A 15414-nucleotide genomic window follows, 5' to 3' on the forward strand; every position below is an offset into this window, starting at 1 on the left:
AATGTTACACAGATTCCTTTTTTATGATGACACATTTTTGTATCTTCTAATAACAATAAATGTGTTTCATTAACTATTCAAATGTTTCAAATCCAATTTGGAATCAAAGGTATGGACAAATAATATTATTCTAAAACAAAATAAATAATTTTACTCCCTTAATGTCATGTTATTGCATATCATAAGATCTGGTTAAATAATTCCTTTTGCAGAAGTACTTTTGTTCATTTTCATTCAAAATCGACATGCTGAATTGAAACTTTATATCGCATCCCATGTCATAAATGCGTTCAGATCCATCAGAAAACCTGTCACCTACGCAGACAAATCAATATCGGAAACCTTCCACCATTCTATATGTTCTATAGTCTATGTATCATATGCAATGCATGGCCTCAAGTCTCAAACCACATTATGGAATACATTCAAAAGCTAAACAAATGATTTCAACATACCCTAAACATCTTTTTTGCAAACAATGCACTTTTTCCCCATTTGTTTTTCTCTAAAAGATATTACAGTAATTGAGGGAAAATCTTAAACTGCCAGAATGTATTTTCAAATAAATTTCTTCATTCCAATAAAGACATGATTCACAAATACAGTTTTTCCTTACAAACAAAGAGTTTATCAGCCATTATTGCATTGCTACACAATCTCATATTAATACAAGATCTACAGCCTCAACTTATCAACTACACCAAAACAACGAAAAAACATTCGTGATGAACCCCATGTTTCATCGTTCACAGGAACAACTTTGTCAACACCTGTGTTAAAAACTGAATATTCGTCTCATCCCCGTATAAAAATCAGGTTACTTCCAATGTTATTTCAGGCCCTACATCCTCAAGTAAAAGTAACACTGACTACACGCGACAAGTAAAGATACCAAGTTCCTATCTGTCGGCTCCTGAAAATTAATCTTCAAACGCAAATATTTATCACGCTCCCTTTGGCGACACCACAAAAAAAAGATACATGCAGAAAATTTAATAAAAGACAAACTGTGCACTCATTGACACAGATTGGAGATCATGACGAGATGCCTCTACCAGAGTTCATCAACTACTTTTTGTCTCTTACTCAAGCACTGAGGCAAAGCCTTGCTATTGGGCTATTCCATTTGAAATCCACACTACCCCTGTGGAAGAATTTGGAAATATCTTTCACAGGGGGAGTATGTTTTTCAAATGTAATTAGTCAGGGTTAATCATTTTGAAACCCATACTCCCTCTGTATTATGGCTTTACCTATATCTTACACGACTGGAGTGAGTATTTCAAATGGAAGTTACCCAAATTGTCTATTCTATTCAAAACTCATACTCCCTTTGTGGAAGACTTCAGCTAAATCTTCCACAGGGGTAGTGTGGATTTTAAATGGAATAGCCCATTGGCTGTGTAACAAATCAGATAACTTCACACCAAACAAGACAGGTAAATACATCTTACATTTCTTTCTCTTCAACTACCCCGATTATGCCGCCATTGAGAAAACAATGCCGACTTGGCAAAGTTCTCTGACGTATACTTGTAATATATGTATTTCATAATGAGATGGATTTATACGATGCACAAAAAGGCTGAAGACGATGTAGGAGAATCAATTAACACGGGTGAACCATTCAATGCTTGCAATTCTATTCCACTTCAAAGAAATAAAACATGCATTTGAAATTAAACTTGAGAATAATTAGAATAATTAGACCTTGCAACGAAACACCAATTTCTTTTTTACTCTTTACTGATAGTATGTCAAGGTTGAGGCCCAAGACGGTGATTTTATTCATAACGTTTCTAGAGTTACCCCAGCGTAATGGAATGCATCTGCGGAATCTTAGACACACGCCCTTTATCTCTTGTGACCTTTGTGGATATCACCCATCCCTAGTTAGCCCAATACACTTATTTAACACACGCATCATCCCTAATTCCGTACATATGGTAAAAAAAAACAAGCCGATATCCACCGTATGCCAAAAGCAAAGTCATTATTGAGCGAGTGACTTAATTACACATTGCTCCGTAATCTCTACAGAGAGACTCCGACATCTTTTGAGCACGTGTGGAAGAACAGAAGCCACTGTAGCTTGAGTTAAACCAATAACTGCATTAATGAAGGCACGTTAACTCTCCATCAGACACTAGGCATCACTATCTCATCTATCATACACAGTTCTTTAACCCCAACATACTTGTATACTCACACAATGACCTTTGAATGTGTTGGGTACAAAAACTCACAGTCCACAACAAGAGGTCAACTTTTGAGCTATGTTCGTTGAATGGAGTTCAGTGAACTTGTGTCACTGGGGATGAGACATTTCTGGTGTATAGGGAGATGGTCATGCTGTGTTTGTTATACTCGTTGGTATGGACGAGGATGGGTGTGTACGGTAAACACCCATCATCTTGGTTCAATAATATTACACATTTGCAGGAATGGAGGCACAAGTTGTAAATATATAGCAATTTGCTATTACTGTGTCCTATTCTGGTCAATATCCATGTATACAGAAATAAGGTCATGCTGTCCAATTCCAACTTGTTTTTATGTTTAAAATTTCCTCATAAATTGAATGATTCACATTAAGCTATGGGAGAAAACAGCTAAATTTCCTCTAAATATGGACCAGGGAAAAGAAATACAAACAAACAAACAAACTGATACAGGTTATTGAGCATCTTACAGAAAATATACCATAATTAGTTTTGCTTAAATTTCTGCAGATTCTGTTATTTTGACAGAATTGACATCACCCATTGAATTTAATCTAGTTTTGTAAAATATTTATTTATTTCCACAATACTACTATAATACCTGTCTGATAAATGTTAATTATTTGATTCATCAACATCCTAGGATTCCATTGCCCCTGACAGCATTTCTGTACATCTCCCATCTTAATATAGTTTTGGGTATGCTATCTTCAGTAGATAGCATTACATAACACATGAGAATTAAGTTGTAAGTCAATTAACACAATTCCCCAGCTATGTCAGTTATCAGCTTGTTGTTGACCTAATTATTTTCATCTAATTCCCAGCTGCTTAAAGACTCAACTAAACTAAGAAGATTGATACATCTTACATAATATATTCCAAACCAATGTCTTAAAGGAAAAGATGTTATCATCTTGAAAAATGGATACTAAATTTGATGGTACAGTGTTTCTTTTGATAAAGTTGGCATTTTGACTTATAAAATAAGCCCACTAATAATGCGTTTTAATTCAACATTTTTTTGTAATTATAAAAGCTTTAAAAATCTCTTTTAATCGAACAAAGAATAATAAAGATGTTAAAATTCAAATGTTAAAAGTTCAAATGTTAAAGTTATAAACCAAAACATCTAGATACCTTTCATCATCAACTGAGACAAGAATGCTATGCTAACATTGCTGTGTGATTTACAGCATGTTTTTCATTACACAACATTCACGTCACAGGCATAAATTTCAGCTATCTTTATAAATAACGCAACATCATCTTTTCACATTGCGTGACATTTGCTTTCTAATAACAATACCAGCTCCTTAACCCAAACTGTGCCAACCATAAATGGCAAACTATGATTCAAATTAAGAAAATTAAAGCCATATTAGAGAAAGACTTGTAAAAATCAGCATTGAAAATTTGCGCGTACAATGCCAGTAGTGTATCAGAGATACCCCAGTTACACCTGAACAAGTAGTTCCTAATTTCATGATTTTTTTTATAAAACCAAAACTAACACTCAACAGCTGCATGGTATACAACTTCTTTCTCTTCACGCGGGTGTCGACTGCAGACGACATGTTTCAAAAAAAAATTTAAAATTCAAAAATTTTAGAATTATAAATTTTCATGACCATATTTGGAATCAGCATGAAAAATGCATTAAAATGAGTACAAACAAGCCTAGTATTGGTTCAGTAGTTCTTAAGATAGCTCTTGATATTTTGAGAAAATATATCAAAACTTGAACTTTTTCCGTTGAAGTGCATGGCTAGCACGCAGAGCATTAAGCAGATGATATTTTCATAAGTGGTGTCATACAGTTGAGTATCTGTTTTCATTATGTCACTTTTTTTGCCCCCTTCCTGTGTGACATCAGAAATGTACTCTTTAATATCACATTGGCTTGTGCGCATACAGAGCTTTAGAAATTGTTTACATTGAAAGCATACAGATCAGAAGGAGGGAATACCAGTGTTTGTTTTGACATCTAATGGGTGGATTTATAATCCAATGCGGCTCACAGATGATGAGATAATGAATTCCAACAAAATTAATACATCGTCATGCAACAATTGAACAAACTAAACAGATAAATCATCTAAATTAAAAAATTGGTTTCTGGAACCATACAGAAATAACTCAGCCAGATTAATTTTCTGAATTTTGATTTATTCGTATTTGTCCTGCATCGTCATTTGCACTCATATATTTGGAGCCCACTTGATTTTTTGTTTGCGTACATATTATTACTTTCCCTGCTCTATGTGCTCACAAATACATATCACTTTTCCATTTTAATCGAATCAAAAAGGTCAAACTGAAAATCAATTTACCCCATATCTGGTACTAGGCATGTTGGTACTCACATTCCCGATCATGACAATTAATAATTCTGAAATCTTTCATCTTCTTTTAAAACTTGTGGATATATGAAAACTGCTTCACAATAACTAGACTAAAAATGCTATCTACAGTAGATAGCAATTTGGAACATAGTATTTCAAAAAAATTATTTTCCCTTCTTCTGTTCTTTAAAATTAGGCCCCACACTATATAAAAGAAAAATTTTGAACCAGTAATATATATTTCTCATATTATATTCATATTTCACATGTATTTTCAAATGATTTCATAACTTAATACATTGTAAGTAATTTGTTTACACAAAAATTCTGAATATTTGAGTAAATTAAAATGAATTAGGGTAAATGACCTTTTAATCGATGTACAAACTCTTACAACAACTAGCAAATTATGAAATGTATTTCAAATAATCCTCCCTTCTACTCCTTAAAAAGCAAGTTTCACAAGAATCAACACATGCAGGATTGTGTCTCACAATTTAATCAAAATGGAGAGAAATTTATACCCAAATCGACATGCCTTTTTAAATCAACAATGCCAAAGTCAATAATACTCCCGTTTATCCCATCCAACTTGTCCTTTTCACGTAGCGTCATTACATACATACGTATCAAAGCTTATTTCCCATTACCATGGAGTCTATTCTTAGCTGTCTCATGGGCTATTACAGTTGAAATCCATACACCCCCTGTGGAAGACATGACCTTAATCTCCCACATAGGGGTGTAGACTTTAGATGGAATCTCCCACTCAGGTAATCCCATTTGAAATTTACACTCCCTGTGTGGAAAATTAAGGTCATGTCTTCTACAGGGGGTGTATGTATTTCAACAGGAATGACCCATTCTTCCTCCTCCTATTATTCTTCCTTGTTCCTCAGGAGAGTGATTGAATAAGCTTAAACATTGCATAGTTACCATTGCTATGTCAACTTATGTAGCAGGGAAATACGCAATTAGATGCCATTCCATCAAAGCATTCTCCCTCGGCAAAAAGGCAGAATAGGCAGATAATAGTCCAACAAGTACAACTAGATTTTCTCTACCTTAATAAAAGTTGACACAAAAAATGTAGTATGTGGAGAGGGTGGCCTAGTGATTAGAGCATTCCCTTTTGGCAGGGACAGACTTAGGTTTCAGTTTTCTACTGGCCCTCCGGGCCAGTGAAATGGCAAATCTAGTGGCCCTGCAATAAATTTACTGGCCCAGCTTTTTCAATATTTTCTACTGCAAAAAAAAAAGACCTTTTTTGGGGTGTTTTTGGGAAAAAATCTGTATGAATTTTTAATCATTTGTCATGAAATGTGTATATCGCAAGTTTCAAAAAAATCAAAATTTTATGATATCAGAAGGACATCCTTGTTTTCAAAATGCAATTCGATATGTCTGATGTGCTCACCCACAAAAAATATGTGGAAACTTTGCTATCCGAGCCCTTTATAGTCAAGCAAACCTTAATATTTTAATTTGTTTTTTACTGAATGTACTCAATGCAGAGTGTAGTCACTAACACAAATTCGGTCAGTAGGCCTAGTCCTGCCTTTTTTAGTTCCAAAAGTTCACAAAGGTTCAAATATGTGTTTTTTGCGGAATCGCTATCATCATAAGATACAGCACGCAAGAGATTGGAAGTAGTATGTAGGCCTACTATCGACGTAAAAAGCAGCCGTATATTTCCAACTTGCTAGCAACACAAGAATAAGAACATAAATATACGAAAAATCATTAAATAAAGATATAAATTACAGATGACAGATGGAGCAGAAACTGTGTAAATATGTCCATCACTGATTATAGCTTGTCTCAAATGTGTTATATCAGCCTCAAAAATCTAGTGGCCCGCCGGGCCAGCATTGTTGGAAATTTACTGGCCAGACGCAAAATCCACTGGCCCCGGGCCACCGGGCCACCGCTTAAATCTGTCCCTGCTTTTGGTGCATGAGGTCAGAGGCTCAATTCCTAGTGATTGTAAATTGCTGGGTATTGACTATAGGAAACAATAGTCTGAATACAATTAGTAACCTCTGTAGATTAAAATCCTGGTGAATTTGGAATTGGGTAAATACACCATGGGAGTGCTGCATCCTTTGGAGAGTACCAGGTACAGAAGAGCCATACCTATACACAAGTTAAATCTTGGAATAAACCACACAGGATTGGTTCAATTCTTTTCCATTTTATGAGCTGTAGTTGTAGAATATGCAATTATTAGAGTTAAGGGCTGGGGTATGAATGTTTGGACAGTATTTATTTTGGGACATAAGAGCACATCAGACATATCGAATTGCATTCTGAATACGAAGAATGTCATTCTGATATCAAATAATTTTGATTTTTTGAAATTTGCAATTTAATACACATTTTATGGCAAATCATTAAAATTGATATTTTTGATATTTAACAGTACTTGAAGTAAACTTTATAAATCTGATGATTTATACTTAAAGTGTATGTAGGTGGGATAAAAAGCCGACGATCAATTGAAAATTGTGACCTTTCGTATTGAAGATATGGATTTTTTTTCCCAAAACACCAAACACTTTAAGGTCTTTTTGGGAAAAAATCCATATCTTCAATATGAAAGGTCAAAATTTTCAATTGACCGTCGGCTTTTCCTCCCTGCTACATACACTTTAAGAATATATCATTAGATTTATATAATTTACTTGAGGACTGTTATATATCAAAAATTTGAAAAATATCAAATTTTTATAATTTGTCATAAAATTTGTATTATATTGTGATTTTCAAAAAATGAAAATTATTTGATATCAGAAAGACATGCTTCAGATTCAGAATGCAATTCGATAGGTCTGAGGTGCTCTCATGTCCCACAAAAAATACTGTCGAAACGCAATAAACGCTCATTTTAGATCCCTTAAGTTGTGCCTCACATGTTTGACAACACCATGTGCACATTTTTCAGGTTGTGTATTAGCAGAATAAAGTTGTGTCTCACACGTTGGACTACACCAGGTATAACCCAATTAAACCTGTGCATCACCCATTAAAAACATCACACCTAATAAATTGAAAACAATCTATCTCACTCTTCCCCAATTTTGTTCACCGTTGCTAACCAATTTATTTCATGATTATTTCCCCAAATGTAGACTCGCATTTTGAGTTTCTGCTCAGTTACTTGACATTTAAATCATCCTTGCCTGATATACAGAAAGTGAAACAGTTCAAGAACACAGCATGAATATAATTCAGTTATTAGTTCCCCCTTTTCAAAACCATTTCTACAGCATACTTTCAGTTTATAATCATTTCCTAATACTGTAACCTTAAAATATTTTAATAAGCTTTAATTCTAAAACCATGCTGCATCACTCTGTTAACTTAATCAACCTCTGCATCTTATCCTTTTTTGCAGACATTTGATATTAAAAAATTATTTTGAGCAGAATTTGTCTATTTCCAAAAATTGTTTGCATAGTACAATAACATCATAATAATCATTGCTCAAGATTTTACCTTACATAGTGGAGTATGAGTTTTTGTACCCAGGACATTCAAAGGTCATCTGATGAGTGTACAAATGTATTTAGGGTTAACTAACCGTGCCCAGACAGATGAGAATATGAGCTCTTGTAGTGAATGTTCACATAATACTGCAGTTGTTGCAGGTAGTCTCACATATACTTCAGCTCAAGTGCCAAATTTGCCATATTCTTACTGCTTGAGCTGTGTGGTCTTATTTGGAATGCGCTAACACCAAATATGAATCTGATTGATGCATTTAAAATGATCTAATGAATGTAAAAAATAAATTGGAGAATGAACAATTTTGTAATGATACATACCAAAAACCAAGCAAATAGTTTAAATTTATTGAGCAAACGAAAGATATTAATTTTGCAGCAGGCTTCGGTAATTAATTGAAAAATGTACTGGCATGTAAATTTAACACAATTTTATCAAAATCAATCCACATTAAATTTACTTATAAATCTTAATTTTTCATATCCTTTAATCAAAAGTAACCAGAGAGAAATAAGCTTCTTAGTGCAGAATCTTCACATACATTTTTGAATGGAAAACCTTCATCTTTAAATATAATGGAACACATTTTAATATAGTAATAAGCCTTTCCCCAAACATATTTTAAGCTTTGTCTACATTTTTTTATATAACTACCTATCAATCATATTCTTCTTCAATAATAATACTTGATATGCTGCAGCTTTATACCATAGGTATTACATCTACCCAATGGCTGTGTTATTATTTTTGGTCATCTTTATTATGATTGCCAATTCCCTCGGTCATTTAGCTCCATTATGGTTTCATATATTTTACTAAGTCCCAAGTCCAGAGGGTTCGGATGTAAGACAACTGATCAAAGAATGTGATGTTTTATCAACGACACCACAAGAAATTTGATAACGAGTTAAATTCAGTAGTCTTCATGTCATAAGAACTTCAAGAATTTCTCTGTTTTTCAAATAAAAGTATAAATTTCAAATTATCCATAAAAAATCCATATTAGTCTGCATAATGTCAAGCAAAATAAGCCTTCATTGTAAACATGATAAACGGCAAAATGATTTGGTGCACTGTTAAAATCAACATGTTTGTTTGTTTGTTTAAATGGTCGCTCCATTGGGAGACACGCTTGGGTCCTGATGGGACCAGGCTCAAACAAAATGCTCAAGCCAGGCTAAAAAGCCTATAAGCATGCAGGCCTACTTATTATATTTCAGAAATATGATCAGGAAATAGTCTACATACTTTTTGAGCCAATCTCAAAACCTTTTTCCCCAACCAGAACTGGAAAAAATATGTAATCCAAGAAGAGTCTTCCTGGGAAAGTTTGGAATCTTTGTAGGCAAATTTTGTTTTCTCAAGTGCAGATATATGTAAGAAAATGTGGAAAATGTTGCCAATTTTGTGGGAAATTAGGCTTAATCTTTGTGGGAAATCAACATTTCTTCCAGCCTTGTTCATCATTCACATGGATAGGTACAACTAAAATTGTGATGTTAACATTTCTAAAGCTTACTTGCTCTAGTGCCACAAACCTCCTCCATTATTAAAATTTACATACACTTTCTCAACATTATAAATTCCTTCTCTCTTTTTAATGATACTTCAGGCAATTTATATATTTCTGCAAAACATATTTGTTCACTTTCATGACTTTGCAAAATGTTGTTTACAGCTATTTCAAATATCCAGAGGATGTTCCTTTCTTGAAAGACTGCTTGTTTTATAAAGCACATGTGATTTAGGTCTGACTTCTTTTTCCTACCCTTACAATTTGGGCAAAAATGAAAACAAATGCTTTTTAACATATTCTTTTCAAGAAAGCCGACATAAAATGAGTTTAATATTGAATATAACTAGTCAATATCATTTTTCCACAATTGGATGTGATGGTATGCGGAGTGAGCCCCCCACTGCCATACAATAAAATTGTCATTCCATAGTCCAATTTTCTGAAATATTTGTTACTTAAACTCTTACACATGCTTTTCAATCAAAGGTTGTGTTTAAGGTTTTTGATTGTATATACCAAAATGAAATTCCTTCTTTTTAACAAATTATGAATGAGGAACAGTGGTATAAATTCAACTGAAAGACCATAATATAACTTGATTTAGTCCCTATCAATAACCTTAAATAGGCTATTCGAGTTGAAATCCATACACCCCCTATGGAAGACATAACCTTAATCTTCCTCACAGGGAGTGTGAATTTCGAATGGGGTTACCTGAAAGGGTGATTCCATTTGAAATCTACACCCCCTATGTGGGAGATTAAAATCTTGTCTTCCATATGGGGTGTATGGATTTTAACTCAAATAGCCTTAAATATAATTTCACATAATAGATTTGATTTGAATACACCCAATATAAAATACAAACCCAGTTGACAGATATCAGTGCATATATCTGTGATCAAATCTACTGTTCATTTACAGTGATTCCCAGCGAGCCAATTCATCCATACAATGGGACATGCCCTCCATTCATTCATCCGAATTATTATCTAGTGGAAATCACTGAGCATATCCAACACACACAAAAGTACCTTAGCGCAACGACTGAATACAGGACCATGTGCTTCTTGGCCGTTTACTATACTCAACACTATAACTATTTCTCGCAGACTTGATATATTTCTCTAATTGTCAAAACATGTGTATCAATAACAAAAGGTTTTATTTCCTATAAACCCAATTGATACAAGCTAAATATTTGTTTTATTTTCAATTTTATACAACTATAAATTTGAACAGGTTCGATCTACTGTGAGTATTTTCACACAACAATAACTAGGCCATTATAATCATTCATACAATTTTCCCACACAGCACACACAAAATTATATAAAAAATCACTAAACTAAGGTCAAATTTTGTGTTATTCTTTATCTTTATTCCATGTGCTAGCCTTACCTCCATCATTGACTATATACTTCCACCACCAATCATAGGACAGCGTCACAATAAGCAGTATAATTCCACCGACAATAGCAACAAATAGTAGTATCATAAAAGCCCATGTGATAACATGATCCGATTTCTTAGTCTTCGGTTCCTTCTTCCACTTCTTCATCTCGGCATCCTCCATCTCGTTATATTTCTTCTTTTTCTTCTTCTCAAACCATGTGAACATATTGACCATGTGCTGTGCTAGCACACCAGCAGTGAAAACCGATGGTGCAATACTTCCTGTGTGTTCTGTGTGTGTTCTGTGTGAATGTATAGCAATTCCACCAGGTGTGCCAAGTTCACTACCAACGTGATGATTTTATCACTACAGCGTTCATACATACAGGTGAATACACACGGTGAGTGACTGGAGTAAAATGTCAAGGCACATTGGATTCAGGCCGTCTCCTTGGAGTTGAAAGACTAACCCACCAACCCGCTGTGGTTGCATCAATTGTATAACTTTAACTCACTGTACTAATAATAGTATGACCCCAAAATGCAGGCACTTCTTTGTAAACACACACTTCCCACATATAATACAGAGCTCTAAGAATAATCCAGCCAGTGCTTTGCTCGAGTTTAATATAATAGCCTTGCTATGAATACTGACTTTCCCCAAGATTAAACTTTCCCATGATCTGAATACAACTGATGCTTTAATAGAGTAGTGGTAGTAGAGCCATGTCATCCAAACTCCTCCTCATTCTCATCTCAGCGAAGCATGCCAACCTCTTCCACTCATCTCCCAGTGATGATGATGCAGTGAAGCAGCAAATTATCTCATCCAGTTAAAAGAAGAACTACCCGAGTCCAGCTTGCTCAATACAGCAGCGTTACTGTACCGCAGGGGATGATGTTGGTGCTGTTATAGCTTGGAGGGACTCTTCCAGTTTTATCACTGTCTATAGTGTAGAGCTACCAATGCGTTTTATCTCTCTTTCTAGTTACTGATTAACTAGCCCCGGGTTATCATTGTGCCATGCTGCGTTGGAATGCCACCCTTGGCCTGTGGTCTTATTCTCTTGTATTTGTTTTAAGCAAGAAGTCGATAACCTTAGCAATCACTGTAATTTTTCTTTTTGCCGAAAAAACAACGGCGACTGCACGCAATCCATCTATGACGTGCTGACATAACACTGTCGCAATATTTTATAAAAATTCAATGCTAACGCATTTTAATTTTCTGCTTGGTTAAAGTCTCGTCATACGCCGCACATGATTGCATCGTCTTTCACCCCTTTAATGAAATCAAGCACGGTCTATGACGATACTTATGTTAGCCACCTCCTATATTAACGCATTGATTGGATGCAATGCTCAATATTATGATATCATAAAAACGCGACCTTTGACCCAATCGTTGGTGGACTATGATATTACTTTATTGATATTTGTTATGATGGTATTTCCAGATGGGACTTCCCGGAAAATGAAATAAACAAATCATTGGGGTATTTGATGCCAATGATAATTAGTATTATATAGCGCAATATGTAACGAACAAGTATATGACTATTGCTTTCATTTTAAAATAGAATATCAAGCAAACTGAATTCAAATGAACATTCATGAAATATTATTGGCAATTAACTTGAATCATACTTGATTAACAAAATCATGTTGATAGATACCGACTGCTTTTAAATAATACATAGCTTAAATCTTTTCTTATTTTTCAAAAGAAATTGCTGAGTTTGCAAAGATCTATTTACTTAATAAAAACAGATTTGGCTGCAGCAACAAATGTGAAAATTATATTACTTAAATCACATACATGTATGTAGCAAGTAAAATTTCATATGGTAAAAACTAATATTAAGAAAAATATTTTTAAATATTTTCTTAAAACATTTTTAAAATTTTTTCTTAAAATATTTTTAAACATTTTCTTAAAATGCTTTCTTAAAAGAAAGCATTTTAAAATGATTCAACTACTTTCATTGGCAATTCCATAAAGCTCAATCTACCTATACTCATTGTATGGTTCCACCATATAGGATAGCTTCAAACTGGCTATAGACATGAAAAGAAGATTTACATAACTTTACTCAATGTTATATCACTGTTTAAATTCCCATTCATGTATGCTGCCAGATGGAAGCTCTCCTCACATTTAGTGGAACCGTACAATAGGCAAATATAACTTTATGAAAGTATAGTAATTAAATTTCTATTTTATTTAAAGGAATGACTAATATAAATTTAAAGTACAAGAATTACATATTAATTCAATTGCAATTACTGTTATGTGAGTAAACAGACTAGCAAGTACTACTGCAAACACAGAACTAAATATAGACCAATGTTATGAGTGCCAACAGATTACAAAGTCTACAAATTTTATTTCAGTCGTCCAATTTGTTCATTCATACTTCATTGGATAATTTCTGTTATTACAACATTTTAGTTGTCATGTTTTATTTCATGTTTAAATGGGTATGGTCCAATATTTTTATATTCTGTTTTCTATCTGACAATTGAAACCTATCAATACAATAATATTTTTCCCAATTTTGAATTGTATTGCTCCAGCGGTAATGATATGAAAAGCAAAAACTATAACAATGCCCCATTACATAGTACAAACACTTCCGGTGTGGATACCACAATCATGACAATAGGCATGTTTTTGTTCCCACCATCTAAATGAAACATATAGGCCTATCTAGTGCATTAAAATTTACTGGGGTAATGAGAAAAATATAAAATTCTCTTGTTACCAAAGTCTCAGTTTTGATGATCCTGTTAAGACACGGTTTCAGATTTGAAGCAGGTTTGACTGCCAAAAATGGCAAAATATAAAGTTTCAAAAAATATTGTTTTAAATATGTTTTCTAGACTGAAATTTTGTGCAGAATTCATTTCTGAAGTCAGAAATGCACAATCTGTCATTGTTTTCCTGATATGAGCATTACAGTAGAGGCATATGCTTTTGACGGAAATAAAAATATGAGATCCATAAGTGACAACATCATCACAACATATTTGAACTCTATTGTCACACTTATAAAGGCTCTGCAAGGCTCACATCATGTTGTAGTGCAAGTCTGACATCTGATTGGTGCACACACATTGAATATAGGTCACATGATTGCGCAATATTACAGGTACTAATTGTTCCCGATTTTGCTCAAAAATGGGGTGGCGAGTCAATTTGATAAAAAAATTATAACTACAAAAATATGCATTTTAGCACAAGTTTGATACTATATCCATGTAGTACTGTATCATGGGAATAACTGATTAGTTTTTCTGAAGTCAAAAATGCAAAATTTGTCATTGTTTTCCTGATATGAGCATTACAGTAGAGGCATATGCTTTTGACGGAAATAAAAATAATATTATGAGATCCATAAGTGACAACATCATCACAACATATTTGAACTCTATTGGCACACTTATAAAGGCTCTGCAAGGCTCACATCATGTTGTAGTGCAAGTCTGACATCTGATTGGTGCACTCACATTGAATATAGGTCACATGATTGCACAATATTACAGGTACTAATTGTTCCCAATTTTGCTCAAAAATGGGGTGGTGAGTCAATTTGATAAAAAAATTAGAACTCAAAAAATATGCATTTTAGCACAAGTTTGGTACTATATCCCTGTAGTACTGTATCATGGGAATAACTGATTAGTTTTTTAAACATGTCACCCTCATATTTTTTTTTGTTGCGATTTTTTTGAAATGCCAAATTTTACGTAATTTACAGATGTCACAAATTGATAAAAAATTAGAAAAGAAAATTGAGAAGGAATGGAAAGATATTAATGTTATACCCAAGTAGGAACTTATACTGTGCATAACTGATTAGTTTTTCAAGCCTATAGCTCTTGTAGTTTTCTTGTAATCCCAATTTTTATAAATGGCGGGAATTTTTACACACATCAACATTTTAAGGGGTAGGGGAAACATTTTTACATTTTGCAAGTCTTTCCCTTAGTTAAAATGAACAAAGTTAGGTATCAAATGAAAGCTCATTCAATACTGCATAGACTGGTAGGTCAACCATCACTGTAGCACCTTCCTATCAAGAGTTATGATTTTTCAAATCAATTTTTTTGCCGAAAACAGCTTATTTTGGCATGTCAATTGTCACGAGGCATGTCATATTTGAATGATTCTGGCGTGCAAATGATTAAGTCAATCACAAAACAAATACCTGAATCCATCAAATAGTACCCTCAGCTGATATGTTAACATTTTAAAGGGCCATATCTATGTATATTGTAGACTCTATGAGTATACAAAGTTGGCATGTGAAAATTTTTGTCGCCCAAAAAGTGTGTTTTTCGGGCAAAATCGGTCACAAATCAACATTTTGTAGCAAAACGATGTACGATGCACACGTTTTGACCAAAAACTCATGTTCTACAAACA

The 15414-nt window shown here is 33.8% G+C and overlaps 1 protein-coding gene across 8 annotated transcripts in view; it reads right to left on the reverse strand.

Annotated features, from left to right (window-relative positions):
• Positions 1 to 15414, reverse strand: part of LOC140159295 (uncharacterized) — a 279856-nt gene that overhangs the window by 72835 nt on the left and 191607 nt on the right. The window contains exon 1 of one of the 8 annotated variants that reach the window (XM_072182719.1): positions 10992 to 11820. The exons of the other annotated variants lie outside the window; for them this stretch is intronic. Coding sequence (XP_072038820.1) covers positions 10992 to 11220 — 229 coding nt within the window. The 5' untranslated portion in view covers positions 11221 to 11820. Of the gene's footprint in view, positions 1 to 10991; positions 11821 to 15414 lie in introns of those variants that run through there. 8 annotated transcript variants of the gene reach the window in all.

This window comes from Amphiura filiformis, chromosome 8, assembly GCF_039555335.1.
Source record: "Amphiura filiformis chromosome 8, Afil_fr2py, whole genome shotgun sequence".
Taxonomy (NCBI): domain Eukaryota; kingdom Metazoa; phylum Echinodermata; class Ophiuroidea; order Amphilepidida; family Amphiuridae; genus Amphiura; species Amphiura filiformis.